This window comes from Malaclemys terrapin, chromosome 9 (assembly GCF_027887155.1).
Source record: "Malaclemys terrapin pileata isolate rMalTer1 chromosome 9, rMalTer1.hap1, whole genome shotgun sequence".
NCBI classification, from domain to species: Eukaryota; Metazoa; Chordata; order Testudines; family Emydidae; genus Malaclemys; species Malaclemys terrapin.
Genome location: NC_071513.1, coordinates 43,682,117 through 43,709,737, shown reverse-complemented (window position 1 = coordinate 43,709,737; position 27,621 = coordinate 43,682,117). Strand labels below are relative to the sequence as shown.

Below are 27,621 nucleotides of genomic sequence, written 5' to 3'. Positions count from 1 at the left end.
AGCTGGATATGAGTCAGCAGTGTGCCCTTGTTGCCAAGAAGGCCTACGGCATATTGGGCTGTATTAGTAGGAGCATTGCCAGCAGATCGAGGGAAGTAATTATTCCCTTCTATTCGGCACTGGTTAGGCCACGCCTGAAGTTTGCGTCCAGTTTTGGTCCCCCCCACTACAGAAGGGATGTGGACAAATTGGAGAGAGTCTAGCGGAGGGCAACGGACATTATTAGGGGGATGGGGCACATGACTTACGAGGAGAGGCTGAGGGAACTGGGGTTATTTAGTCTCCAGAAGAGAAGAATGAGGGGGGATTTGATAGCAGCCTTCAACTACCTGAAGGGGGTTTCCAAAGAGGATGGAGCTAGGCTGTTCTCAGTGGTGGCAGATGACAGAACAAGAAGCAATGATCTCAAGTTGCAGTACAGGAGGTCTAGGTTGGATATTAGGGTGGTGAAGCACTGGAATGGGTTACCTAGGGAGATGGTGGAATCTCCATCCTTAGAGGTTTTGACAAAGCCCTAGCTGGGATGTTTTAGTTGGTGTTGGTCCTGCTTTGAGCAGGAGATTGGACTAGATGACCTCCTGAGGTCTCTTCTATGTTTCTATGAAATAGGGTGATAAGAATTGGAACTTGTTCTGAGCAGCTCATGCAGGGGGCAGTGCATCACAAACCAATCCCAATATTCAGGAAACATGATTTCTTTACCCTAACTGCTTACTACAGTCGTTCGTCTTCCCTCTATTAATCAGTGCTAATTTCCTTGACACTACTGCTGAAGTTATAGCAGAGTCTGCAGGGGAATTGCAGTGCACTCTGCACTCTTAAACCAGACATTTTCATCTCGGGACCAGGCTCCCCCCAGACCCCCTGCAGAGTGCAGGCAGAGAGCAAGGTGCCCCACACCCGTTCCCTGAGAGCTGCCAAGGCCAGGGCTCAAACACGCGTGGGTGCCTCTCAATTCAATGCCCACAGGTGCATTCCACTTGTAGGTGCAGCAGTTTGGCACCTCAGGGTACAAATTTTACACTTACTGACTTTCTCTATCGCTTCCCCAAAGGGGCAGTGGGTGTCATGTCCAGGCAGAGAGAAATCCTTGTGACCAAGATCAATTTGGGGAAGCACTGAGCCCTTGTTTGAGCCCCAGGGGTGTACAAAAAATGGTAGAAGAACAAGATGATTTTGTAAAATGCTGGTTTTGGAGGGGATATAACACAGGAACCTTTTGTTCAAATAAACCCAAATGTGGATCTTAATCTGCCCCTACCATGAGGCATAACAAATTTCAAGCCAATCCAAGTCAGCATGTGGATTTTAGAGCACGTAGAGCCCACCTTTAAACAGGAAGCCATGCTCAGCCTTAGCAACAGCCCAGCTGGCGCCCTGCTATAACACAAGGGAAGCAGTGTGGCCTAGTGGATAAGGCACCAAATGAGTACACGGTACAGCTGAGTTCTAGTACCAGCTCTACCACCAGCCTGCTAGGTGATCTTGGGCATGTTACTGCACCCCGCTGTGCTTCAGTTTCCCCATCTGTAAAAGGGGGATAAGGATGCTGACCTGCTTTGTAAATCGCTTTGAGATCTACAGATGAAAAGTGCTGTGTCAGAGCAAAGAATTAGTATCTCTTGGCAATGAGAGCAGGGAGCCTTGTTCCTAAGTGCATAGGTTCAATAAAGCTGCTGTTGCTGCTGAGTGCAGCTATTCCCATGTCTGTTCCATGCAGTTGAGGTTGTGCGCTATTGCTTTGATGACAGGCCTGCAGTGTGCGAGGGGGGTTGTGCTAGGAGAGGCTGCCCAGATTGCGGTGGCTGAGCAGAGTGCTTTGTGTTCTGTATTTGCATCTTTGCACTCTCTACTCCCAGGCACAAATAGAAACGTCAGCCTCAAAATAGATTCAATAGGAAACTGAAACCGAAATCCAGCAAACTTGTCACCTTACAGCCTCCTGCAGAGACAGCTCAAAGCTGGAGGGGATAGCTGAGCTAGCAACCATCTCATGCAAAAGGAGGCGACTGGGGGCAGACCTTACCCCCTGCTGCAGCTCTGGGGCGAATCCCTGATAAACACAACACAGCAGGACAAATGGCAAAACGCATCCGGACTCCATAGAGTAGAAAAAAATAGTTTTGTGCACCTCTGCCAAGTCTTACACATCAGCACAACCGTGCCAGCTGCAAAGCAGCCACAGCATCTCAGGGCTGCGTGCTGGGCCTCGACTGGAATGGAATGTTGAACTATTAGAATGGTTAGCCACTAGGTAGCACCATGCATGATACGGAATAGTGCCATGTATCTGAAACCCTCTTATTAGGACATTTGCGTTATCCAAATCCCTTCTGTCCTGCGGCATGCGAGGCATGTGAGACAGCAGTACGTGCCCCCTGCAGCCCCTAGATGCATGGTCAGCCAGGGTGGCCCCGTGTGCTGCCCCCGCCCTGAGGGCTGGGTCCACCGCTCCCATTGGCCAGGAACCACGACCAATGGGAGCCGCGGGGGCGGCGCCTGCAGGTGCAAGGGCAGTGCACGGAGTCTCCCTGGCCACCCTCTCAGCTCCCATTGGTCACCGTTCCCAGCCAATAGGAGCTGCGGAGCCAGCCCTTGGGGTGGGGGCAGCGTGCGGAGCCTCCCTGGCCACCCATGCTTCTAGGGGCTGCAGGGACCTGGTGGCTGCTTCCCAGGAGATGTGGTAAGTGACCCTGGACCCTGCACCCTGAATCCTCTCTCACACCCCAATCCCCTCTCTCACCCCCTCCTACACCCCAAACCCCTCATAACCAGCTCCACCCCAGAGCCCACCCCCCCAGCCAGAGCCCTCACCCCCCCCGCACCCTCTCCCGCCTCAGCCCAGAGCCCCTTCCTTCACTCCAAACCCCGCATACTGGCCCCACCGCAGAGTCCACACCCCCAGCTGGAGCTCTCACCCCTCCCCCCCCCCGCAAACCAGCCCTCTTCTGAGAGGGAGGGGGATGGAGCAAGAGGACGCAGGGCCTCAGAGAAGGGGCGGGGCAGGGCTGCGGGGCAGGGGTGTTCGGTTTTGTGCGATTAGAAAGTTGGCAACCCTAGGGGAGAGGTGCAAGGAAGGGAGACATGCAAAGCATACCCTCTGCAGCTAGGGTTGCCAGGTGTCCGGTTTTCAGTCAGAATGCCCGGTCGAAAAGGGACCCTGGCGGATCCAGTTAGCACCACTAACTGAACTGCTAAAAGTCTGGTTGGTGGCGCAGTGGGGCTGAGGCGGTTCCCAGCAGCAGCTGGCATGTCCGGGAATCATGGCCAATGGGAGCTGCAGGGGCGGTGCCTCCACTTAGGGGCTGGACATGTGGGCCACTTCCGGGAGCAATGCGGAGCCAGGGCAGGCAGGCAGCCTGCCTTAGCCCTGCTGGGCCATTGACTGGGAGCCGCCTGAGGTAAGCGCCACCCAGCCGGAGTCTGCACCCCGAATCCCCTGCCCCATGTTGGAATCCCCTCCCGCACCCTAACTCCCTCCCGCACTCCAACCTGCACCCCGACCCTCCTGCCCCAGGTCAGAACCCCCTCCCACCAGGGCCGCCCAGAGGATTCAGGGGGCCTGGGGCAAAGTGGGGGAGCTGCGGCGCTTGTATTCACCCGGCGGTGGTTCGGGTCTTCGGCGGCATTTCGGCAGCGGGGGGCCCTTCAGTCACTCCACGTCTTTGGCAGCACTGAAGGACCCGCCGCCAAAATGCCGCCGAAGACCTGGAGCAACTGAAGGGCTCCCCGCCACCGAAATGCCACCGAAGACCCGGACCGCCGCCGGGCCAGGGCTCGTGGGGCCCCTGTGGGGCCTGGGGCAAATTGCCCCACTTGCCCCCCCCCGGGCGGCCCTGCCTCCCACACCCTAACTCCCTCCCAGACGCCACATGCCCATCCGCATCCCAACCCCCTGCCCCAGGTCGGAACACCCTCCCGCACTCTAACTCCCTCCTTCAGCCCACACCCCACACCCCTCCTGCACCCCAACCCCCTGCCCCAGCCCTGAGTTCCCTCCTGCACCCAAACTCCCTCCCAGAGCCTGCACCCCACACCCCCTCCCACACGCCAACCCCCTGCCCCAGCCCTGAACCCACTCCCTCACTCCAAACCCCTTGGTCTCAGCCCAGAGCCCCCTTCTGCACCCCCAACCCTTCAAACCGAGCCCCAGCCCGGAGCCCTCATCCCCTCCTGTACCCTGAACCCCTCATTTCTGGCCCCATCCCAGAGCCCACACTCCCAGCTGGAGCCCTCACCCCCTCCCACACTCCAACCCCCTACCCCAGCCCAGTGAAAGTGAGTGAGGGTGGGAGAGAGTGAGTGACAGAGGGAGGGGCTGGAGTGAGTGGGGGTGGGGCCTCAGAAGGGGCAGGGCAGAGGATGGGGCAAGTTTTGTGCAATGAGAAAGTTGGCAGCCCTATCTGCAGTGTGGATCTCATGGGGGGGCAAGGAAGGGAGACACATGATACATGCCCTCTGCAGCATGCATTTCATGGCGGAGAGGGAGCAAGGAAGGGATTTGGCTAATGCAGAGGTTCAGGTAACAGAGAGACCCCAGCCAGGACTGCAAGGAGGAGGAGAAAGACAAGCCCCCAGCCAGGGGGAGACCACCCTGCTGCTGAATGGCTCCTCCAGCAGCACAGGGAGCCCTCTGCAGCCCCTGCTGTCATGGAAGTGAGTGAGCAGAACTGTGTAACAGTAGAGCTAGAGAGGTTTCCTGTGCTGCTGCAGGATAGATGACACCAGATCCCTGCAGGTACAAGGTGCAGGGAAGCCTGCAGTCCTGATGGGCAGAGCAGAGTCCTGGCCAGGGGTCTTTCCTCTGCCGCACCAGAAGCACAACTTCCCTTTTCACCTTGTGCTGGCAGGGATCAGGTGCCACTGGCTCTGCAGGGAGGGAGTCCTCTGCAGTCCTGCTGTCACGGGAATGAATGAGTAGGGTAGAGCAGAGACTCCTAGCCAGGACTGCGGGAAAGGCCACCCTATGGCTGAGTGGCTCCTACTGTCTTGATTAGCAGAACTCCCGATTAGCCAAATAAAATCAGTGTCCCACAGACTATTTGGACACCCGGCAGTGTATCATATACCTTATCTGAGCACAGAACCGCCCTAACTGGCAGTGCATTAAAGTCTCTTAAAGAGGGTACATCTTCAAGTATTTCTCTGGGGTGGAAGCTCTGTAACCAGTCACTATCTGATACATGACATGCATCAAAGGTAAAGGCAGCCTAGCCAGTGCCAGAGAACAGAAACAGAAGGAAAGCAGCAACAAAGGCTGCAGGGTCGCTCTCACCAACATGCCAGAGAACTTCAACTTCAGGAAACTTCAGCTTTGACAGACCTTCACAATGGACAGACTGGAAGCAATATTTTGCAAGATTTCACGTTGAAACCAAACTCCACAAGAACACTGGAGACATCCAGGTATGCTCCGTAAAGTATGTTATGAGGGAGCTGGCAGAGCATTTACCTTTACCAAAGACAGTCACAAAGATGACTGGGAAAGGGTTCTGGTTATGTTTGATGCACACCTTGCGCCTCAGAGAAATGTGGTTTATAAAGGGGCACGTTTTCACCACAGAATTCCACAACTGGGGAATCTGTTGAATCTTTTATCAGAGTTTCACGTGCATTGGCTGAAAACTGTGATTTGAGGCCTGTAAAATATTAAAATATTAAAGATAGATTGGTTATTGGCTTTACAAATGATAGTCGGTCACAGCAGTTACAATTAAATACAGACATAACAGACATTACAATTAAAAACAGACACACAGCTATTCAAATAGCAAAGCAAACTATGAACTTGTGGCAGCAAAACAAACTTGACTAACTAGACAAACCAGAAACTAGCTTAGAAGCAGCAAACAAGCAGCTAGAAGTGCTAGAAGTCATTATCATAAAACCCCTGAGGCAACGAGGGAGAAATTCTGGGCTAACTACAAAGACTTTCAGGCTAAATGCACAAAGTGTGAGAAAATTCATAGCCCAAGAGATGTATGTCTAGCCAAAGGTGCAAAATGTCATAAATTCATAAAATATGGACATTTTGCAGCTGTTCCCCATACTAAGGTAGTCAGGAAGATATTGTTCCCGGGCTCTATCGTGTGTGATGACACAGAGCCTACCTGGAGAGTGAAACTAAATATTCATGGAAAGACTATTGACTTTAAAATTGACTCAGGAGCACATGTCACAGTCATCTCAGAACGGACTTCCAATCACCTTCAACCCCTCCCAGAGCTGAAGTCACCTGACACAGCTCTGACTAGCCCTGGAGATATTCTGAACTGCATGGGCCAGTTCACCACAGAAACAACTTACAAGATAAAAGCTTTACATTCAGAATGCATGTGATCAAAGGATCAAAGACCAACAACCTTCTCAGCCACAGCATGGCAACCAGGATGAACTCAGAGTTCTTCAATATTTGATGATATTGGACTTTTGAAATTAGATCCAGTACAAATAACTTTAGGAGACAATGCTGAACCATAGAGTGGACTATTTTTCCAGGTATGTAGAAATAATGTACATGAAATACAAAATATGTTGCAATGGTATACAAAAACTGAAGCGCACTTTTACTCACTTCAGTATTCCAAACAACTAGTGACGGTCAATGGAGCACAATTCACTGCAGCAGAATTTGTCATTCCAAATGAAATGTCATTTTGATTGTATTACTAGCAGCCCACATTACCCGCAAGTGAATGGAGCAGCTGAGAGAGCTGTACAGACTGCCAAGAAAATCCTACTGCAGGACGATCCATTCCTTGCTCTTCTGATACCAGCTACTGGATATAGTCCAGCACAACTCCTAACGAGGAGACAACTCAGAACTACAGCACTGACTTCGGAAAAAGACCTAGCTGCAAAGTGCCCAGACATGAAGAGAGTAGCCGCATCAGCTAACAGGGCAACAAGAGTTTCTGAACACTTTAATAACACGTCACTCAGCAACCTGTCAGGTCTAGAACCTGGTGACCATGTTCGTGTCAAACTAGAAGGAGAAAAAGGATGGACAAGTCCAGCTGTCATAAAGAAAAATAATCACTCAGATTATGTGTGATTGAGACCAACAGTGAAGAGTTCAACAGAAACCGTTGACATCTACAGTTTGTTCCTCCTAAAGAACCATCAACAGAGCAAATGCTACAGATGGCGGGTACAGAACAAGAAAAAGAAGACTCAAAGATTCCAAATCGACCAGAGCCAGTCATTACAACTAATGGACAGACAGAGGACCAAGTTGTTATTCGTTCAGGTCTTGTCATTAGAAAACCCTTACGATTCAGAGACACTTAGACTGATACCTCCTGAACTTCAAAGCCAGCGAGAGAGTAAATTTTGAAAATGGTGGGGATGTAGAACTTAAAGGGGAAGATGGAAGGGAATGTTTAACTGTGGTGCTGTGTGTCATATATGTTATCTGAGCAGAGAACAGCCAGAGTAGGCAGTCCATTCAAGTTTCTTAAAGAGAACACGTCTTTATTTCTCTCTCTGGGGTGGAATGTCTGTAACCAGTCCACATCAGGGGGGAGGGATAGCTCAGTGATTTGAGCATTGGCCTGCTAAACCCAGCATTGTGAGTTCAATCCTTGAGGGGGCCACTTAGGGATCTGGGGCAAAATCAGTACTTAGTCCTGCTAGTGAAGGCAGGGGGCTGGATTCAATGACCTTTCAAGGTCCCTTCCAGTTCTAGGAGACAGGATATCTCCAGTTATTTATTATCATGACACCAAGCACACCTGTGTAAGCAGGTAAGCCAGTACTCACAGCATGCTCCCTCCAGAGGCCTCCAGCTGTGACATGCTGAGCTTTGTCCCCTTGGGAAAGTCACAAAGCCTAAAGAGCCCCAGGCCCCGCTGTCTGGAGCTCTCACCCCCTATGATGCCCACATGCTTCTCTTAGGAGTCTCTTGCACACACACCTGTTGCACATTATACACCAGTATTACATAAAAACACCGCTACTGCCCTCTGCTCAGCCCTCGTGGTGCACACGCCCTGAGCCCCCTGCACAGCCCTCGTGGTGCACATGCCCTGAGCCCCCTGCTCAGCCCTCATGGTGCATGTGCCCTGAGCCCCCTGCACAAGCCCTGAGGCCCCTGCTCAGCCCTCGTGGTGCACGTGCCCTGAGCCCTCTGTTCAGCCCTGGTGGTGCACACGCCCTTAGCCCCCTGCTCGGCCCTTGTGGTGCACACGCTCTGAGCCCCCTGCACATGCCCTTGTGGTGCATATGCCCTGAGCCTCCTGCACACACCACTGCCCATTGATATTTTTCTCTATTTTTAATAGATTCCTGATTTTCCGGCTCGCTTTTCCTTGCAGGATCTGTGCCCCACAGCTCCAACACTATGGCTGAGAGGAGCCCGGGAGGAGAGCTGATGCTGTGCAGTGCAGGCTGGCATTGCAGGGTTCCTCTCCTTTTGGAAATGTAAGTGCAGTCTCCAAGTCTGTGCTGTAGGAGTGTTTAAGGCAACTGCCCCCAGCACTCTGCTGCCTGCACCCCGTGCACCAGATATCACCAGGGCACCCAATACGCAGACCCGAGAGACAACGGCAGGACCTGACAGACAGGCCTCAGCCATGCTGGTAGGGCCCAAGCTTGGCGTTTGGCACCATTTAATAGAAGTCAAAGCTCTCTGGGCCCAGAGCAGGGAGCAGGGACTACACAGGTCAGGTTCTACCACACTTCCATTCTAAGCCTGCTCTTGCCGGGTCTCCTGGGACACTTCAGGGACTGCAGCTCCTGGGGGTCCCTTGGGAAAGCTGCCATTCATTGACAAGCTGGGGTTTGAGTTCTAGAGCTTAAAAAATGGCAGCGTCTCTTTCTGGGAACAGCTCTACCACAAGGCCTGGAAATGGCTGGGAACAAACTTCACTGACCCTGCAGGGGCCTCACTCAGCACTTCTGGAGCCACTGGTCCTGTCCATGTGAAAACCATTGTCTCTTCCAAACCTCACGTGACCCATGTGCAGCACCTGGCTGCAGCTCATTTCTATGGCAGGGCCATTCCTCAGATCGCTCAGTGACATTTCTTGATGTTCTTTAGAAAGCACCAGTAGGGGGTGGCAGTTTTCCATGACCCACACCTCGGGAGCTGTGCCAATCAGAGCTCATGGGTGCGGTTAGAAACACAGGAGTGACACTTGCTCTGTGCTATACCCCATGGAACAACTTCAACAGGGAGAGACCTGCCCCCAAGTGCCCAATTGGGCAAGGGGCTCACCTAGGAGACAGGAGACCTAAGTTACTGTCCCCGCTCTGACTCGGGCAGATTGGGAATTTGAACCTGGGTCTCCCACATCCCAGCATGGCTTGCAGAGGGGCTTGGTGCAGGGGCTGATTCTGTAGGTGTGCTCCAAGGAAGCCTCCTTGCTACTGGCTGGGGCTCTGCAAGCCAGCTAGGCAGAGGAACCTCTAGTTTGAGGATCCCACCAGGGCTTAAACACTGGGCAGCTCAGTAGCAGCAGAATTTAGGTAGCTTTGTGCATGCCACCAACAGAAAGGTAGGTGTCATGGGAATTTACACACCTCTAGGGCAAAGCAGCTGAGCAGGGGTTGTGAGGTTCTACATTTTGGACTTAGGCTCCTAACATGGCAATTAGGCCCCTAAATCCTTTTGTGGATCTAGCCTTGGTGGCAGAACAGTGGTGTGAGACCAGGAGAGAGGCTTGCAGATGTTCCCCGCCGTACATTTAGCCAGAGTGTTACAAAGAGTCTTTTCCATCAGAAAATCAAACTGAAAAAATTATCAGTGAACACTGCTTTGGGACACTGCTGTAATAAAGATGTGGCTAGGCCATACCGCAGGAACGACAATTCTTTTGTGTGAGTGAGGATCACGTCATCGGAATACCTAGCTCCTCGGTGGTTGGGATGAGGGGCAGAGTTAAGGCTGATATAGGAACTTTAACTTCAACAATCTAATGGTTTCCTAGATAGACTTCGTTGTGTTGCGATTTTTTTCTGAGGAAAATAGATTGTCCCGCCTAACTAGGGTGACCAGATGTCCCGATTTTGTAGGGACAGTCCCGATTTTTGGGTCTTTTTCTTATATAGGCTCCTATTACCCCCCACCCCCGTCCCGATTTTTCACATTTGCTGTCTGGTCACCCTACGCCTAACTGACAGTATTTGTCTCTGAATAGTTTCCAGTTTTAAAAAGCCAAAAAGTGGGGCTTCTATCCCACTCTCCCAAGCAGGAAGCCTCCCCTTGAGATTCAGCGGCATGTTCATTTTCTTGATTTCGTCTCCTTGCTCCTAATTCTGGCACCTACTTACTGTAGTGATGGGTCCATTAGAAACACTACTGCCCAACTGCCTTGTATTGCTTCCTTTTCCGCGTTGATAGCCTTTGGGTAGCCAGGCTGAATTCGCTTAGTCTCCCTGCACAGATCAGAGAAACTAGGAGTTCGTCACCCTCGCATTCCCACTAATTCGCATGGGTTCGTTTCTGGTTCTGAGAGGGGCAGTAACACCCCAGCTGGGACTCTGGCCACCCTGCTCCACGGTAGGCAGTCTCTATGTTCAGCATGCAGCCTAGAACCACAGTGATCTACCTTAGCACCCACACTCATACCATGGATTTGTGTCCAGCTCTCCTGCCACTCCTGTTCCCCCCTTTTCTGCCATGCTGAATAGCTGGGTCTCGGGTTACTTTTCTCCCAGGCGGATGGTAACAAGTTGCATTTGTCTAGGATCAAGCATTGTTGTGAGGAGTGGGTGCTGCAAGAGATGAGGGCTGGGCCTTTCACCTCCCCAGGGCCAGTTCAACTCAGCCTGGCTCAGGGGCAGCTCAGAGATGGGGTAAGAGCCTTTCACCTCTAGGTCAGCCATTCAGGGGCCTGATTCAGGGACCTAGGCTGGTGCAGGGGGCTATTCTCCCATCCTGTGAAGGGCTCTACCTCTGACCATTGTCCTTTGCAGCTCCTTCAAGACAACCCCACATGTACCGTTGTTATATGCAGGTGATCCATGCCCCCAGACCATCTCTCATATCAGGGACATGCATTAATGGAGGGAAGGGCTGGAAGCTCCATGGCTGGGTTTAAAAGAAGGTTTACATGAGAGACACTAGAAAATGTACCGTGAAGAGCAATGCTGCCATGGCCACTGGAGAATGGGTTGGATGTCTCCCTAGACAAGGGCTTTTCCAGCTCTAATTTCTGTGATTCTGGGGGCTTGCCCTGACCACCCGTGGGACTGAACTCATCCTTGGGGGGCAGGATGCAAAGTGCCTGGCAGGACATTACATCGCTGCTGCAGATGGGGTCCCAGGGGCCAGGGCCAGCTCCAGGCACCAGCTTGGCAAGCTGGTGCTTGGGGCGGCCACTCCGGACAGGGGCGGCAGGTCCAGCTATTTGGCGGCAATTTGGCGGACAGTCCCTCACTCCCACTAGGAGCGAAGGACCTTCCGCCGAATTGCCGCCGCAGATCGCGATCGCGGCTTTTTTTTTTTTTTTTTTTTTTTGTGGCTGCTTGGGGCGGCCAAATCCCTGGAGCCGGCCCTGGTAGGGGCTGTGCAGCTGTTTGAGTGCAGCCCTAAGGCATCCAAGCACCAAGCCAACCCATTGCTTCTGTCAGCGGCAAGCATGACCATGTGTGAAGTTCTGTGCCAAGCCTCCAGCTCACAGCACTCACCTATGCCTCAGCTGCAGGACGTCTCCCCTGCTGACCGCACACACGACGGCAAACTCCTTACGATGCTGCGCTGTGTTCCTGTTGGGGAGCCTTCAGACAGGGCTGTGCAGACCAGGCAGGAAGAGGCTCAGAAAGAGGCTCAGCCACAGCCCTTTCCTCCTGCACAGCCTGTGCCTGCAAGCTCCACTTCTTGTGTAGGAGAGGAGGGCCTGTGCAATGAAATCCCCATTTGGGGGGCCAGACTGTCTCTCAGCTGGGAGAGCTCCCAGCAGATCTCACCCCAGAACATGCGGCATGCGTATGGCCATGGTTACTTTACAGATTGTCAGTGGTAGATGGGCTGGGGGGACGACACGTGGCTGTTTCTCACAGAAACATGTGGCTCTTCCATCCACTGAGTCCTGGATGTAACACAGCAATGAGATCTCTGCATGGGGCACCCTCGCACCCCAAGAATCCTCCCTGCTTTGGGAACAACTCTTCCAGCCTGGGGGTCAAACCCCCTCCCCAGCCTGGGAGAAACCTCCCATCTCAGAGCATAGATTGACCAACCCCAAATTAACTTTGCCACTGTCTGTACCTGAGACATGTGAGGTGTGCATCTAAGGCAGTAGAAAAGCGTGCATCTAAAATAATCTGTGCCCCTACAGACTGTACTATACTGCGTACACAGAGTAAGGTTGTGTGTTCAACCTTAACTTTGCTATCTCCTGATTTCTGAGCACCCAGTTGTACAGCCTTAAATCTCATAGTGTGAGATCCTGGCCTCATTGAAGTCAATGGAAACCCCCCATGGATTTCCAAAAGGTCAGGAATTCACCTAGAGATTTTAAGGCCAGAAGGGCCCATTATGATCATCTAGTCAGACTTGTCTATCACAGGATAGAGAAGTACACCAAGGGATTCCCGCAACAAGCCCCTCACGTTGGGTTGAACTAGAGCAGAGCTTTCAGAAAGAGACACTCAGGCTTGATGACAAGACTTCAAGTGATAGAAGATCTATCACATCTTTAGATGAGTTGTTCCAGTGGTTGATTACTCTTATTGTTAAACATTTGCTGTGCCCCATTCTAGTCTGAATCTGACTAGCTTCAGTTTGCAGCCACTGGATCTTATTCTGCCTTTGTCTGCTACATTAAAGAGTCCTCTGCTCTCAGAGATCTCCTCCATATTTTCCATATTTAGATACTTATGGATCAGGATCAATGTCAGGCTAACTCATCTGTAGTTACCCAGATCATCCCATTTACCCTGTTTACATACAGGCATGACATTAACTTTTTTCCAGTCCTCTGGCACTTACCAATATTCCAAGAATTGTTAAATATCACTATCGATGTCTCAGATGCTCCTTTGCCAATTCTTTTAAAACTCTTGAGTGTAAGTTATCTGATCCTGCAGATTTAAAAATGTTTTAAGTTCAGTAGTTGATGTTTAACATCCTGCCTAGTTGCAATTGGAATGGAAAGTATTTCATTGTCACTGTAAGGTGTACATCACCTTGCTTCTTTCTATAGACAGAACTATTTATTGAACTCTTCTGCCTTTTCTGCACCATTAGTGACAATTTTAATGGCCTTGTCCAGTAACAGTTCTATAGCATTTCTTAGGTTTCTTTTGTTCCTGATGGATTCCAGAAATTCTTTCTTATTGTCCTTCAACCCACTGGCTGTAGATTTTTCATTGATTCCTTTGGTGTTCTTTGTCAATTGTCTGCATTTTCTAACTGCTGATTTGTACATTTGCTATCAGAGTCCTCATTTTTCCATTTGTTGTATTTTATTTGTATTTGTTATTGTTGCTTTCACTTTCTTTCTTAATGAGGACTTTTTTTAATGGAAGAGGCTTTACGTAATAGCAGAATTGTGATCTTTTTGGGCATCTAAAAATTGTTTTATACAATTCCTAATTATAATTCATATTGTTTTGTCTAATTTTTTCCCTCACATTTGAGTGACAAGGCCAACCTTGGTAAACCTCCTGGACTTAGGTCCTATTTACATTTTGATATGAATCATGTATTTTAAAGTGATCCTTGGTCAGTTTTGACCACTTTGTTTCTTTTTCCTATCTGTTTCCCACATCACACCTAATCTTTTACCTTTCCTGGTCTTCCCTACCTCGCCTTTTTCCCCTCTCCCTCATGTCCCTGGGATGGAGAGAGGGAACCCAGATATACCATGCCTAGACATGGAGCTAACAATGGCCCAAGCAAGGACACAATTCAGGCACTTGAGAAAGCAATCTTTGACCTAAACACTCCTTCTGGCTAATATTATAAATTGTGTTTCCTGGACCATCTAAGGGGTGAATCACCTGATAAAAAGAAAAAGAATTATCACCCACCTAAAGACACTGAAAGCAGATATTATCATCCTCCAAGAAATCCACTTTAATGACTGGGAGGCAGAGAAATTTAAGAGCGGGTGGATGGGGGTAGCAGTGTTTAACAATTTCTCCTCTGCAGCCAAAGGTGTGGCAATATTGTTTCACAAAAGACTCACTGTACAAATTCTATATGTAAACAAAGATGAAGAAGGTAGATTTTTGCTGATGAGAGCTAAGATCTCTGATGCTGTGTATGCCCTGATTAATACAGAAGGACCCAATAAAGAGGATCCAAATTCTTTAAAACAAGTTTTTGCCAAATTAATTAATATCCCACTAGAATCACTCATCATAGCAGGAGATTTTAATAAGATGTTGGACCATTTTTTAGACAAGTGAGGCAGACTCTAGCATACACAATCCCATGCTAGAAACATACAAGATACATTGTGCAATTAGGGTTTAAAAACGTATAGCTGTTGCAGAACCCTGCAACAAAGGCTTTTACTGGTTTTCCTTCCTACATTCCACATATTCATTAATAGATTTCTTCCTGATTTCTATGAATCTGGTGGACTCAGTACTTAATAATTAAATCAAGTGTATCATGGTTTCTGATCATGCAACAATTATAATAAATTTTTCCACTGCCAAGACAAATTGGACTTGTAAAAGCTGGAGACTGAACTCCTTTCTTTTGAAAGATAAACATTTGTGTATGATGGAACACCCCTGTATTCACATCCTCCTCACTATTGTAATAATCTTTGTACAAAGTATGCCTTGTAAGGTATCATTTGAAAACTGATAATTTGCTGGATGTATTGTCCTGGTAAAACATATGTGGCAACATTGTATGTGAAGTTATCAGATTCCCCTGCATGATGTTATTAACACATGTTCCAAATCCCACAGCCCTGCCCAAACACAAGCCTAGGGACACCATCCCTGCCCATCCTGGCTAATAACCATTGATGGACCTATCCTCCGTGAATTTATCTAGTTCTTTTTTGAACCCTGTTATAGTCTTCGCTTTCACAACATCCTCTGGCAAAGAGTTCCACAGGTTGACTGTGCATTGTGTGAAGAAATACTTCCTTTTGTTTGTTTTAAACTTGCTGCCTATTAATTTCATTTGGTGACCCGTATTTATTGTGTTATGAGAAGGAGTAAATAACACTTCCTTATTTACTTTCTCCAGGCTAGTCATGATTTTGTAGACCTCAATCATATCCCCCCTTACTCATCTCTTTTCCAAGCTGAACAGTCCCAGTTTTATTAATCTCTCCTCATATGAAAGCTGTTCCATGCCCCTAATAATTTTTGTTGCCTTTTTCTAAACCTTTTCCAATTCCAGTATATTTTTTATAAGATGGGGCGACCACATCTGCATGCAGTCTTCAAGATCTGGGTGTACCATGGATTTATAGGTGTATCATGGATTTATTTCTGGCTTTTATGTCTCATTACTTGTACTCACTTGAAATCTCTCTTTGTAGTTAATAAATTTGTTTTACTGTTTTGTCTAATCCAGTGTGTTCAAGCTGAAGTGTCTGGGTAACTCCATTTGGGGTAACAAGTTGTGTGCATATTATTCCCTTAAAGGAATAATGGACTTAACATGTTTGTACTGTCCAGGAGAGGGCTGGGCAGTACAGGACATACATTTATGGGGGGAAGATCTGGGACTGGGGATGTGTTGGGGTCACCCTGCAGCATAACCCAGGCTGATAAGAGCCAAGGTTTGGCTGTCTGGATGCCGCACACACACAGACATGGCTAGGAGTGACTTACATGCTGGAGACTGTTTGTGAGCAGTCCAGGTTGGAGGCTTCAGCAGCAAGGCATGGTAAATGGCACTCCAGGTGAGAGGGCAGGGGTGACACAGCTATTCCTTAATCTGGATTGTCACACCCACTAACAGTTTTTATTAGGGGCAGGACCGCTGCCTACTCATCTGACAGGAAGAGGGCTAGCCAGCCAGGCTAACCAACAACTCCAGCTCTGGTTTTAGAATGTGCAAACTGCCCCACCCAAGGAAATCTTAAAGAATTCACCTTTGGCAGCAAGGAAATAGATCGACTTCAGCACAAGCCGAATTTGCTCTTGTTAGACTCACACAAACATACTAGGAGTCCGGGGAGAGAGCAGGGAGTTTTCTCATATACAGATTACAAGTGAGAGGCCAAAGGTCACAAATAGTATGACTCAAAATCAGCACCAGGGCAGGTTACTACTAATCAAAAAAAGATCAGTGATCAGTTTTTGAAATTCTACCAGGCTCTTTACTGTAATGATTCACCACCTGACCCAGAAGAACTGAATACTTGTGTTAAAACTGTTATACTCCCACAAACCTCAGAAGAGGAGTATGCCAGACTAGCCTCTCCCTTGCAATCAAAGGAAATAATTAAGGCCATGGAGTTAATGAGTCTGAGCAAGACCCTCAGCCCTTGTGTCCTACCAACAGAATTCTATCAAAGTCTAAGAAATGCTAGCTCCTAAGCTATTCTATATGGTCAAAGATGTGCAAAAAGAAAGGTATGGTGCTGCTTTCTGTGAGGGAAGCCCTAATTAGCACTACTTAAAGAAAGTAACAATGTGGGAAAGTGTAATAGCTACAGATCCATCTCTCTAATCAGTACCTATACAAAAATGCTTTCACAAATACCTGTATTGGCTAAGAGACTTGAAAAAGTAATGAATGATGTGGTTCACCCCAATCAAGTGGGATTTATTTTAAAAAGGCCTGGTTTAGGTAACAAACATCAGTTGATTAACGTTATGGCATTCCACCGGCATTCTAGAAATTCCCACCCAATCATTTAACTCCATGCAGAGAAAGCCTTTGACAGAGTGAAGTGACAATACCTGTTGCTTACCCTGGATAAATTTGGGATGGTGAAATTCTTTATTTCCTGGATAAAGCTGTTATATTCCAATCCCAACTCTTGTACTCAAACAAATAGCATAGCGCCTCCTCCCCCCCCCCCCCGCCCCGCCACCGCCTTGATCTGTTTCAGGAAACCAGATATGGATGCCCCTTCTTCCCCTCCTTTTCAATTTAGCATTAGAATCACTTGCAGTACTAGTTAGGGAATGACAAGGGATCAAATAAGGGTCTCAGGAGACAAAAATCCTTCTATATGCAGACGACATCTGGATCAATCTATTCCAAATATCCTAAAAACAATAGATAACTGGAAAATTCTCTGGTTACCAGATCACTTGGGATAAATTGAAAGCAATGAAGATCACATTGGATTTAGTTGGAAGTGGATCTCCTATAGGGACATTTAGGTGGCAACAGACAAACATCAGCTATCTTGGCATCTGTTCCCTAAGGAAATTAAAAACATAGTCCAGGTTAATCTAGCCCCATTAATCATGCAATTAGCAAATGATTTCAACAGGTGGCAGGTACTGCATCTCCCCTTTTGAGGACAAACCAACATCATTACAATGAATGGCCTGCCCAGGATCCTTGTGATTCTGACCTCCCTCCATAGCCATATTCCTTCCTTTTATTTTACCAAAATCCACACCAGTTCCAGGCCCTTCTTTATGGGGTGCTGGCAACAAGCCCAGAATTTCCTTACACAGATTACAGCTCCCTGTCAATACAGGTGGGTTCAGATTTCCCAACTTTGCACTTCAACATCAGGCAATAATTCTTATCCAAGCAACACAGCACCTCATTCCCTCGTGCTGTGGAGCCCCTGATGGTCTCCAGCTGGAAAATTAGTTGGTCACTCCTTAACCCCTTTCCAGTGCACTGCACTAGGATTATGACCGATTCCCTAAAGAGCAACTATTACCAACCAGATTACAGCAGCCAGAAACACTTGGTGTACGATGTCTGCTGAAGTTAAAGTTCACCCCCTTCTACACACCAAGGCCTCTATCAGGGGTAACTCAAAACTCTGCCTAGCAGGCAACCCCATCATTCAACCAGATTGGATTAGGAAAGGGATTTTGACCATCAGCCAATTTATAGAAAATGATACCTCCCTCCCTCCCTTTGACAATATGAATGGCAATACATCCATGCAATCTCCCATTTGTTTGGCCCCCATCCCTACACTACCCCTGAGCCACCTGAACGGCTTTCATTTCTCCAAATATTGTCCATATTGCCAAGTTCTATGGCAGGGGTAGGCAACCTATGGCACACATGCCGAAGGTGGCACACGAGCTGATTTTCAGAGGCACTCACACTGCCTGGGTCCTGGCCACCAGTCTGGGGGGCTCTGCATTTTAATTTAATTTTAAATGAAGCTTCTTAAACATTTTAAAAACCTTATTTACTTTACATAGAACAATAGTTTAGTTATATATTATAGACTTATAGAAAGAGACCTTCTAAAAACGTTTAGAAAAAAAAACTGGCACGTGAAACCTTAAATCAGAGTGAATAAATGAAGACTCGGCACACCACTTCTGAAAGGTTGCCGACCCCTGTCCTATGGTAACACTATGTATAAACTTGGCCAGCAAATCTGAATTAAACACAGATTCTCTAAAAAATAAATGGGAGGAGCAACGAGGCCAATTGTTCTTTCCTAATCAACGGAAACAAATTTTAGCCAATGCTCTGACCTATTCCTTGGCTCTCTGTTTAAGCTTAATCCAGCACAAAATCATATGGAGGCTGCATTGCACCCATCTCTGACTGTTCAAAACCAGTGCCACTAAGCCAGGCAAATGTTGGCGCTGGGTCAGCAGGTGCTAACGTATCCCATATGTTCTGGGAATGCTCCTGCATCTGTATGTTTTGGGCAGAAATTAATTGCAGTTAATTTTTTCCTATCAAATAAAATTGCCTTATAAGCTAAACTTGTTATTTTAAATCTAATGGATGTTAATAGGAAGCTGAATAAATCTGAAAAACTTTGGCTAAAAATTGCTAATGGACTAGTACTACAAAAATAGAAATCCAAAAAGCAACCAACAATTGAGGACTGGATCATGGCCTAAGATGGGAAGCATCATATACCGTAACAGAAATACCCAAGAAAAATTCTCAGAGTCATGGGATGCTTCCCTGGAAGTATCTGAATGACCCTATTAAATGCATGCCACCCCCCTCGCTTCACCCTCCTCTCTGTCCACTTCCTTTCCTCCTCGGTTCTATCTCCCTCTGAATGTTGCTTCTATTTTTTATCTTAATTTAATAATTGTTCTTTAATTAGCTGGATTTTTATAAACAAATTTTGTGCATGTGCAATACAAATAACTGATTTATATTTTAACCTTTCATATTACAGATATAATTAACTGTTTCAAATATAGCTAAGGTTAGTTAGCAAATGGTTAATATATTATGAGACATTTCTGTATAGTTTATCTCTGAGGGTTTTTTATATATATATATATATATATATATATTTTTTTTAAATTGAATAAAAAGTTAATAGAAAATGTTTTTCCTCCCACACTCAATTTTGCTTCCAGCATTTGAAAACTGGCTCTTTTCAAAGATCCAATATATATATATTGCCTTAACACAGTTCTTTGCATTTGATTTCTTAGGTTTCAGAAGGAAGAATCCAGTCTCCAGTCCCAGGACTGAGCCCTAGGGAAACACGTAGACATCAACAGAGTGTCCACACTAGCCTTTACCAACATGTTACCTGCCTCAGCTTAACTGGCAAACGCCTAACCAGAGGTAGAAAAGGCCAGTGTAGACAAACCTTGGGAACTTGGGGGCCCTGCTCTGTTCTATTCAGTACAGACACTCCATCTCTCTGAGCACCAGCCAAGAGTGCATTGCATCCCATGACTGGCATCTGCCATGTGTGGTTCTCTTAAAGGAGAAGTTGGGGGCAGAGGTTAATATATTTTGTGTACTCTGTGCCATGTCGCCAATCCCAAGTGATCAAACATCAAGAATCAGGCCCCAAAAACTCATGAGCCTGTCTTTAAAATAATAAATGTTGCGTATTTCTCTTTGCCTTCTGATATGTGAGCTTCAGGCTGCTCTTGGGTCACGGTTTCCAGCTTTTCTCTGCAATCACCAGGACTAGAAACTGACTTTCTAATGCAAGCTGAGATTTTTAGTTTCGCCTGAACCCAGGAGCTGGGACTTTAAAAAAAACATTGCGTGTTCCTGCCTGTGCTATGTGTTTATATTACCCAATGCCAGAGCCCCGCAGAGCAGCTCACCTTTGGCAGGAAAGGTGCTGAGGTGAGGGTTGTGGGGATTCTTAAGGTTGCCACAAAAGCGTCCCTGTTTTTGATCTGGAAAATGTGGTCACCTTAGCCAAGATGTGAATGACAGCACTAAGGTAGAGGAGGACCAGCTCTAAGGGACAGGGGAGAGGAGGGCAGCCAGTGTGTGCTGTCAGAAGAACCTTGCTCTAAGCACGGTTCCAGCTAGGCTATTTACAGAAGGGCAGGCAGCCACGTGTTTTTCCTCACCGATGGGGCTGGTTTCGGGTTTGCATTTTGTGGTAGAAGAGGAGCATGGTCGGTTTCATTTCTCTTTATGGTCACTTGGAGCCAGACTTTCACAAGAGCTCAGCTTGGCTGCCCACGGGTGCTGAGCTCTTCTGCCTTGAGACTTTCTGGCCTAGCACAATGCTGCGGCATCTGGGCTGCGAGCCCCATAAAGGGAGATATTTTCCCTAAACACAGAGCTGTGTGCACCGCTATCGCTGAAAATCAGCAGCCCAGCTATTTCTATTGCTCACAGGCTCCACCTTGGGGGCTTCGCCTGCCTGGCTGCAACCCCAGAGGCGGCAAGTTTCACAGCAGCCAGAGGGAGGGATGCATCCGCGGTGGCAGGTTGAGAGTGTCTGGATGCTGGTGCATGGCCATATGGGGCAGGGGCATGTCAAGGTGTTAGTAAATGCACCGTATGCAGGCAGTCTGGGCATGTGCTCTGTGACTCCCTCACACACCCCAGAGAATATCCAGGGGGCAGAGGGCCCAGCTACCACTGATTAACAGAATTCCAATTAGGGTTCCAGAAGAATTACAAGGGGTGCACAAGAGACTATTCAGTGAGTCTGCTACCCTGATACCCTAAAGCCCCTGCCTGCTCTGGCACCATAACGGGGCCTTTGAGGTAGCAGTTCTCGCCCTCCCACTCAGGAGAGCCCAGGCATAAGGGACTCCTCAGCGAGCATGTGACTGGCAGCTGGTCTCTACACTGCCCCCTTCTACTCCCAGGAACCGTGGACCAGCCTGAGCACAAGGTAGAGCTGCTCGGAGGCTGAGCAAGCCCTGGCTGCCCAAGAACAGAGGCAGCCCAAAGGTGGCTTGGGCAGCCAAGGAGCCTGCAGAAGGACCGGCTCAGGGGCTGCATGTGGCACATGGGGATTCCCAGCTCACTCTAGGGATGTGCAGGCAGTATTGCCTTCCATTGCTCCTGACCTGTCACTGCTCCAGCCACCCAGTGCGTTTGAGCGAAGTGGAGAGCGCCTCCTGGTGGCATTTAACATCAGCGCAGTGTGGAGCTCCTTGCCCTCCCTCTTTTCCCCCTCCCTGCTACTCTGCACAAACCTGATCGGCTGTGAGGGCAGTGCCAGCCAACCCCGCAGAATTAACTCTGACCCGTGGGGGGTGGCGCCGAGGAGCAGACTGGGCGGGACAGGGAAGGGTTGAAAGAGGAGACACAGGAACTGGAGGGAAAGAAGCTGGTGCCCTGAGCAAGGGCAGGAAGGGAGCTGCTGGCAAACGGGGACTTTCATAAACTCATCCTGGAGATGAGGGATTGTAACCGACCAACCATCCTGAACTCCGCCCACCCAGCAGCACCTGGCTTGGACTGACCCGGGACGGGAGGCATTTGCATTGGTGCGGGGCAGAGAGTCCATGTGTGTCTAGCTGGGGGCAAGGGAGTCTGTGTAACCTTTCTAGAGATCCTGACCTGGCTCTGCTCCTGGCATGACCTGGGTTAGATAAAAGGGTGGTGCTATTGTTAAGGGCGGTGCTTGTTCCAGGGCTACCACTGCCCCCCTAGGAGGGAGGGCTGGGGTTTGGGCAGAGGTGCATGGCTAAGAGCTGGGACCCCATGGAAAGGCTGCTAGGCCTGGGAGTCCCATTCGGAGGGATACTGTGTTCCCACAACAGAGCGGCTTGTGAGACGGCCTAGAAGGGGAGATGCTCTCAGAGTAACAGACTCTCAGATCTCCAGGGAGCTGCAGGCCAACCTAACAGCAGAGACTGGCTCCTCTTGCGGCCAAGTTATGGTGACGGTGAGTGCGTGTGGACAGGAGCAGCCACCTCACATACAACACAGAGGAAATCCTGAGTGGGACGGACCTGCTGGCGTTCCAGCTGCTTTGTGCTGCCGGAGTGCACCTGGGAACTGGGCCCCTGCCATAAGAGCTGAGTGCCTAGATTGGCAGCTGATGTGGATGGCTGGGCTCATGGACAGCTTAGGCCATACCATCGGCAAAGGTCCATGCACAGAGGGGAGCGACTGCATGTTGTGGTCTGCGCCGAGCGCAACAGCAAACCTCAGAGCCGGGCTGTGAGAAAGCCCCTGCCCCATGCAGTCAAAGTGAGCAAGCTCAGCCAAGACGCTGGTGCTAGTGGCCACGTTTGGTGGGGGATTTGGAGTAGCTGTACACTCGGTATGGCACTGTGGGCACAACACACTGCTATACCTGCAGGGGCGGCTCTGAGACCCAGGGCAATGAGCTCTCAGCTACTTTGCTGAGCACAAGCGAGGGCTCCTCCCACTCCGCCCCTTATTCTGCTGCACCGGGGCTCGGAGCAGTGTTGAGCTGGGAGTTTGCTGCTGCAGGACCGTTGCCTCACGTCACAGCTGTGGGATTTCAGACAGACAGTGCTAACGAAGGAGGAATTGATCACGCACTCAGCGCTGCCAGCACTGCCTCACATGGGCTGGACTCGACCACACAGGAAAAGGAACGATTCCAATCGGGTAGCAGCTCCGCTGCCTCCAAACAGCAGAGCCAAGCCAATGCCTCCATCCTAGAGCCAGGAGTTCGGAGCCCAGCTCCTGGACGGATGGCGAGGAGTGAGCAGGGACTGGCCCTGTGTTCTGCCCTCCATAGCCAGCATTAGGGGAATGGAGGAAGCAGGATAGTGGTGACCCTGCGACTGTGATGGGGACACTCCAGGCATTTGCTGTGTGTTAGCAGCGGGCGGTGGCTGAGACAGCGCCTAAGGCCGAGGAGTGGGAAGAGCACACCATGTCTGGCTGGGAGGGTGTTCCCATTGTGCTCTGCGGGGAATGTGGAGTCCTTATAGACAGCGCCTCCCCCTGGGGAGAGGGTCACAGAGTGAGAGTGAAGGAGCAGGCTGGGGAGCAGCCAGCCCTGTTTAGAGATGAGCCCAGCAGGCAGGTGCTGGGAATCAGCCCCCGCAGCAGGACAGCATTGGGATAGTTCAGTCCAAAGCAGGCTGTGAAGAGCTACAAAACGGTCTCACAAAACTGGGTGACTGGGCAACCAAATGGCAGGTGAAATTCAGTGTTGATAAATGCAAAGTAATGGCCATTGAAAAACACAATCCCAACTATACATCTAAAATGATGGGGTCTAAATTAGCTGTTACCACTCAAGAAAGATCTTGGAGTTATTGTGGGTAGTTCTCTGAAAACATTTACTCAATGTGCAGCAGCAGCAGTCAAAAGCAAACAGAATGTTGGGAATCATTAGGAAAGAGATAGATAATAATACAGCAAATATAGTGCCACTATATAATGCCATGGGAGTGGGGGGCTGTACGAGGCAGAGTGTTAATCATGGTGGGGGGTTGGGGAGCTGCACGGGACACAGTGTTAATGGGGGTGGAGGGGAGCCATCTACTCTAGGGCTCCTATCCGTGCTGGCAGCAGTAGGCTGCTGTCAGGAACCCCTCCCTGCTCAAACCACAGCAAGGCATGAGTGATGCGAGCTGCTGTAGGGGGCTGGCTGCAAGATGTTGACACTGCCTGGAAGCCATTACTAGGAGGTACCTGCCTTTGTTATGATCGGGCCTTTCCAGGGGCTGGCTGGAGGGAGTCCTTCTTGCTATCAGATGGAGGAGAAGGCTCGTGTGCAGCAGAACTGCTGTTGCTGCTCCCATCCAAGAATTTCTGGCTAAGAAGGCTCTGGAGCCAGAACCACTCTGCCCTTCAGTGATGGCTCCTACCCTCCCAGCTGTTCATGAGCTCCAGGCTGGGCTCAAAGCTAGGCCCGGTGCAGCTAGGGTGACCAGATGTCCTGATTTTATAGGGCAGTCCCGATTTTTGGGTCTTTTTCTTATATAGACTCCAATTACCCCCCACCCCTTGTCCCAATTTTTTACATTTGCTATCTGGTCGCCCTAGGTGCAGCCCCAAACTCAGCTCTGAAAGCAGTTGCGTCCAGTGCCTGGGACCGGAACAGCTGGTGCTGGGCTGGGCTGCTGTGCAGTTGGTCAGTGAAGGCTGGGGCCATGTTCGCTGGGAGGGTGTTCAGCAGCCCCTCAAACAAACAAGGGACCCTAGCAATGCCAAGAACAGCTGCAACAAGCCACTCCCTTAGACAACAATGGCAGGGCCCTGCCCGGGCAGCCCCAGCCCAAGCCCTGCTGGGCCCAAACAACTGAGTGCATACAGCCCTCACTGGGCTCTGAGGGGCAGCAACACGGCGCTCGGTTCCCATACAACTGCACCAGGAGGAGAGGCTGAGGCAGGCCTTGGCCAGTCTCGTTCATCCTCTACCCCTCTCCAGAGCTGGCTCACTGCATGGGGAAGGGACTCCCCCATCTCCCAAGTACAAGGTGAACGGCCCTCCCGCCTGGGGCGCTGATTACAGTGACTGACTCAATGTATTGTCAAACATTAACCCACAGGAGGGGCAGGCTGGGTGCTCCAGCCAAGGAGTGTCCCCGTGAACATACAGGCCAGCTAGTGAGGCTGCAGCATGTGTGGTGGGGAGCACAGGTGAGCATAGGGGTGGGGGAGCAAGGCTGGCAGGTTCCTGGGGGGTGAGGAGGGAGTATGCTCGTACCCCTGGGTGTAGGGAGTGAGACTAGGACAGTGAACCCAGGTGTGTGGCTGTCCTGGGGGGAGGTGGCCTGCTCTGAGGTGAGTTTCCTCAGGGCTGGAGATGGGTGAGGACCCACATGCTAATGTTCCGAGTGCCAGAGGCTGCAGGGCAGGTTGTGTCACTTCCTGGTTAATAGCAGGCTCTGCCCCAGGCAGGGCACATGAGCAAAGGATCCCAGCCACATTTGCTATACTTGGCCAAGTGCCCCCAAGAAAGCCCTGCTGGCCACCCACGCTCCCAGCCTGTCCCCACCTCAGCACCTGCCCCCATGGCACCCTTCACACCCAGCAAGGTCTCAGTGGAGCAAATCCCGCCCACCTAGCACTGTCTCCCAACCATGTACCTGAGGGCACGCGGCCATGCTCCTGTGCGTGGTCCCTGGAGCCCCAGAAGCTGTGCAGGAAGCGAGGGCTTCCCTGAGCAATCTTGTCCGAGCAGGATGGGGAAGTGGTGACATTCAAAAAAGAGAAGTACAACTTGGGCTTGTGCAAGTGAGTCAGCGAGCCGGGCGTGTCCCCGGGGCCCGCCTCTGGCTCCCCTCGCCAATGACAAGCGCTGCAGACATGCAAATACCAGGTGAGCCGGATGACTGTAATCCACAGCGAGGGAAGGAGAGTGCGATGGGGAAGCAGCCCTAGTCACCCAGCTGCAGCTGTCATCATGGCCAAGAGCTAGTGCCCTTAAGCTGCAAACTGAGTGAGGGGGACCAAGTGTGCAAAACAGAGGGGTGGGGAACTCAGCATGCACAGTGAGTGAGAGGGCAGAATGTGCACAATGCACCCGGCCCCCTCACAGAATCTCTGCACACAGCAGCACAAAACCCAGGGCTAAAGCAGAGCTCCAGCCAAGTCAGAGCTGGAGGCCAGAACTCTGAGCTACACTCTGCACATGCTGCAGGGCCCTGTCCTCTTGAAGCAGGAATGTGCCCAGGTGTGCCCCTAGGGTGTGATTAGAGGGCAGACTCTTTCTTCACATCACTAACATCTCCACCTGGCTGGGTTCAACTCCATCCCAGTGTGACTCTGACTAGTTCTCGGAGGCTTCCATGCTGCTGTAGTAGGGGCCATGACATCTCACGGGCCCCATGGAGGTTGCAGGGAGATGCTAACGTGGCTGGGGCAAAGGAGACAGCCTTGTTGGACCCCACCAGTGAGAGCCCTAAAGCTGCTGCCCAGCTTGATCCCCTGGGGTTGTTTGGATGCTGGATTTGAAGTAACTCAGTGCCCAGCTACCAACTCTCTGAGACGTATCAGTAGCAGCGCCTGGCCAGCTATAGGGGCAGAATGCACACTCATACCTGACTACCAGCACACAGGAGCCCACATCAAGTATTGCTCTGTTCAATGCAGTAGCACTGGATCCTGTCAGCCCGACTCCTGCCCTCTTCGCTGCTGAGATCCAAGGCCTTTAAGCCACGTGCCTTTCTTCCCCCTCCTGCACCCCACCCAATTCCCCACTCTGACCAGCAAAGGCTATTGCAAAGGGTAGCAGCATGTGAGCAACACAGGCAGCCAGAGCACCTAGAGGGTGATTGCGAGGGGGGAGCAGACTTGAACCAGGGCAGCAAGGGGGCCGGAGAAAGTAACCTTAGTGAGAAGGGCATGAATGTCACCAAGAGCATTAATGGGCAAAGGGAACTGGAGCAAATCCACAGTCTGAGCTCCTATGTGGAGCAGGCACTGGCATGAGTAGCTGACAGATTCTGTGCAGGCATATCAGAGAGATGCTCTCTGTGGGACCACAGAGGGGAGAGTCCCAGTCAGGGCAGGAAGACAGAAGGTAGCAGGCTCTGTCCATGCTGTTTGCACTGGGCCAGGCCTTGTGTGCGGGGCAGGGGGAACACGACCTTGGCCATACCGGAACACCACAGAAAGAAGTGTCAGGGTCGAACAAACCACACACTGGAGTGTGGCTCCCACCTGTCCCCCCCCCCTTCCCTTACAGGTCCACATTCCTACTTAGCCCGCAGCCCCTGTTCATGGCTATCCAAGCCCATGGAGCTGCTGCAATGAGGGAAAGTGGGTTTATTGGTGTGGGCTGGCTGGAAGTGGGGGACTGCCCAGGTGAGCTGGATGATGGGAGCCTAATAAAGTGCCAAGCCAATGCTGTTTTCAGGGTTTTTGCTGCTGCTGCTGCCTCTGGTCCCTGCAGGAGCCCATCTACCTTAGGATCTGCCTCACCAACCACAGGATCTGAGCACCTTCCTGGAACACAGAGTGACAACAGGGAAGGCCTACATGGACTTCCTGGAGGCTGGGGCTGGAGCGGGTGGGGTTGGCCTGTGCTGGGTGAGGGGTGAAACCTCCGGCTAGTGCTGCCAAGGCTCTATCAAAGAGGGAGACCTTGCAGTGTTCCCCGAGTGCCAACTCCTTCTGTTTCCTTCTGGAGGTTGGCTCCAGAGCCGTCTCCCCTCTGGAGAGAATGCTTTGCCCGCATGGCTAAGGCCTCAGTTCCCCTTGTGCTGCTGGCTGGTGTGCTAGAGAGCTGGGGCTGTGCTGACGGAACCTGCAGCTGGGGGGCCTCTCAATGGGTAGCCGACTCGGCTAGCGAGTGAAGTGTCCCACCTAGAGGTGAAACGCGGCACCCATCATGACAGCACCGCCCCAGGGAAACCCAGCCTGAGGCCCTGCTCCAGCCACAGGACAGTCTGGTTCATTCCCCGGAGCTGCTG

The 27,621-nt window shown here is 50.4% G+C and overlaps 1 protein-coding gene and 1 long non-coding RNA gene across 8 annotated transcripts in view; one reads left to right on the top strand and one right to left on the bottom strand.

The window, feature by feature from the left end:
* Positions 1-25,407, bottom strand: part of ELF4 (E74 like ETS transcription factor 4) — a 38,328-nt gene extending 12,921 nt beyond the window's left edge. For 2 of the 7 annotated variants that reach the window (XM_054040885.1, XM_054040887.1), the window contains exons 1-2: positions 25,294-25,381; positions 12,935-13,026 (exon numbers count right to left, since the gene is read on the bottom strand). Coding sequence is in view for 2 of the 7 variants with exons in the window: in XM_054040884.1 (XP_053896859.1) it covers positions 25,294-25,407 (114 nt within the window). In the remaining 5 variants the exon portion in view is untranslated. Of the gene's footprint in view, positions 1-11,631; positions 11,734-12,934; positions 13,027-25,293 lie in introns of all 7 variants that reach the window. The other 5 variants (XM_054040884.1, XM_054040891.1, XM_054040886.1 and 2 more) reach the window with 4 other exon arrangements.
* LOC128843783 (uncharacterized) lies at positions 2,625-19,879 on the top strand. The gene is made up of 3 exons (XR_008446338.1): positions 2,625-2,683; positions 8,283-8,421; positions 19,492-19,879. It is a non-coding gene; the product is annotated as an uncharacterized LOC128843783 (long non-coding RNA).
* Positions 25,408-27,621: the final 2,214 nt, after the last annotated feature.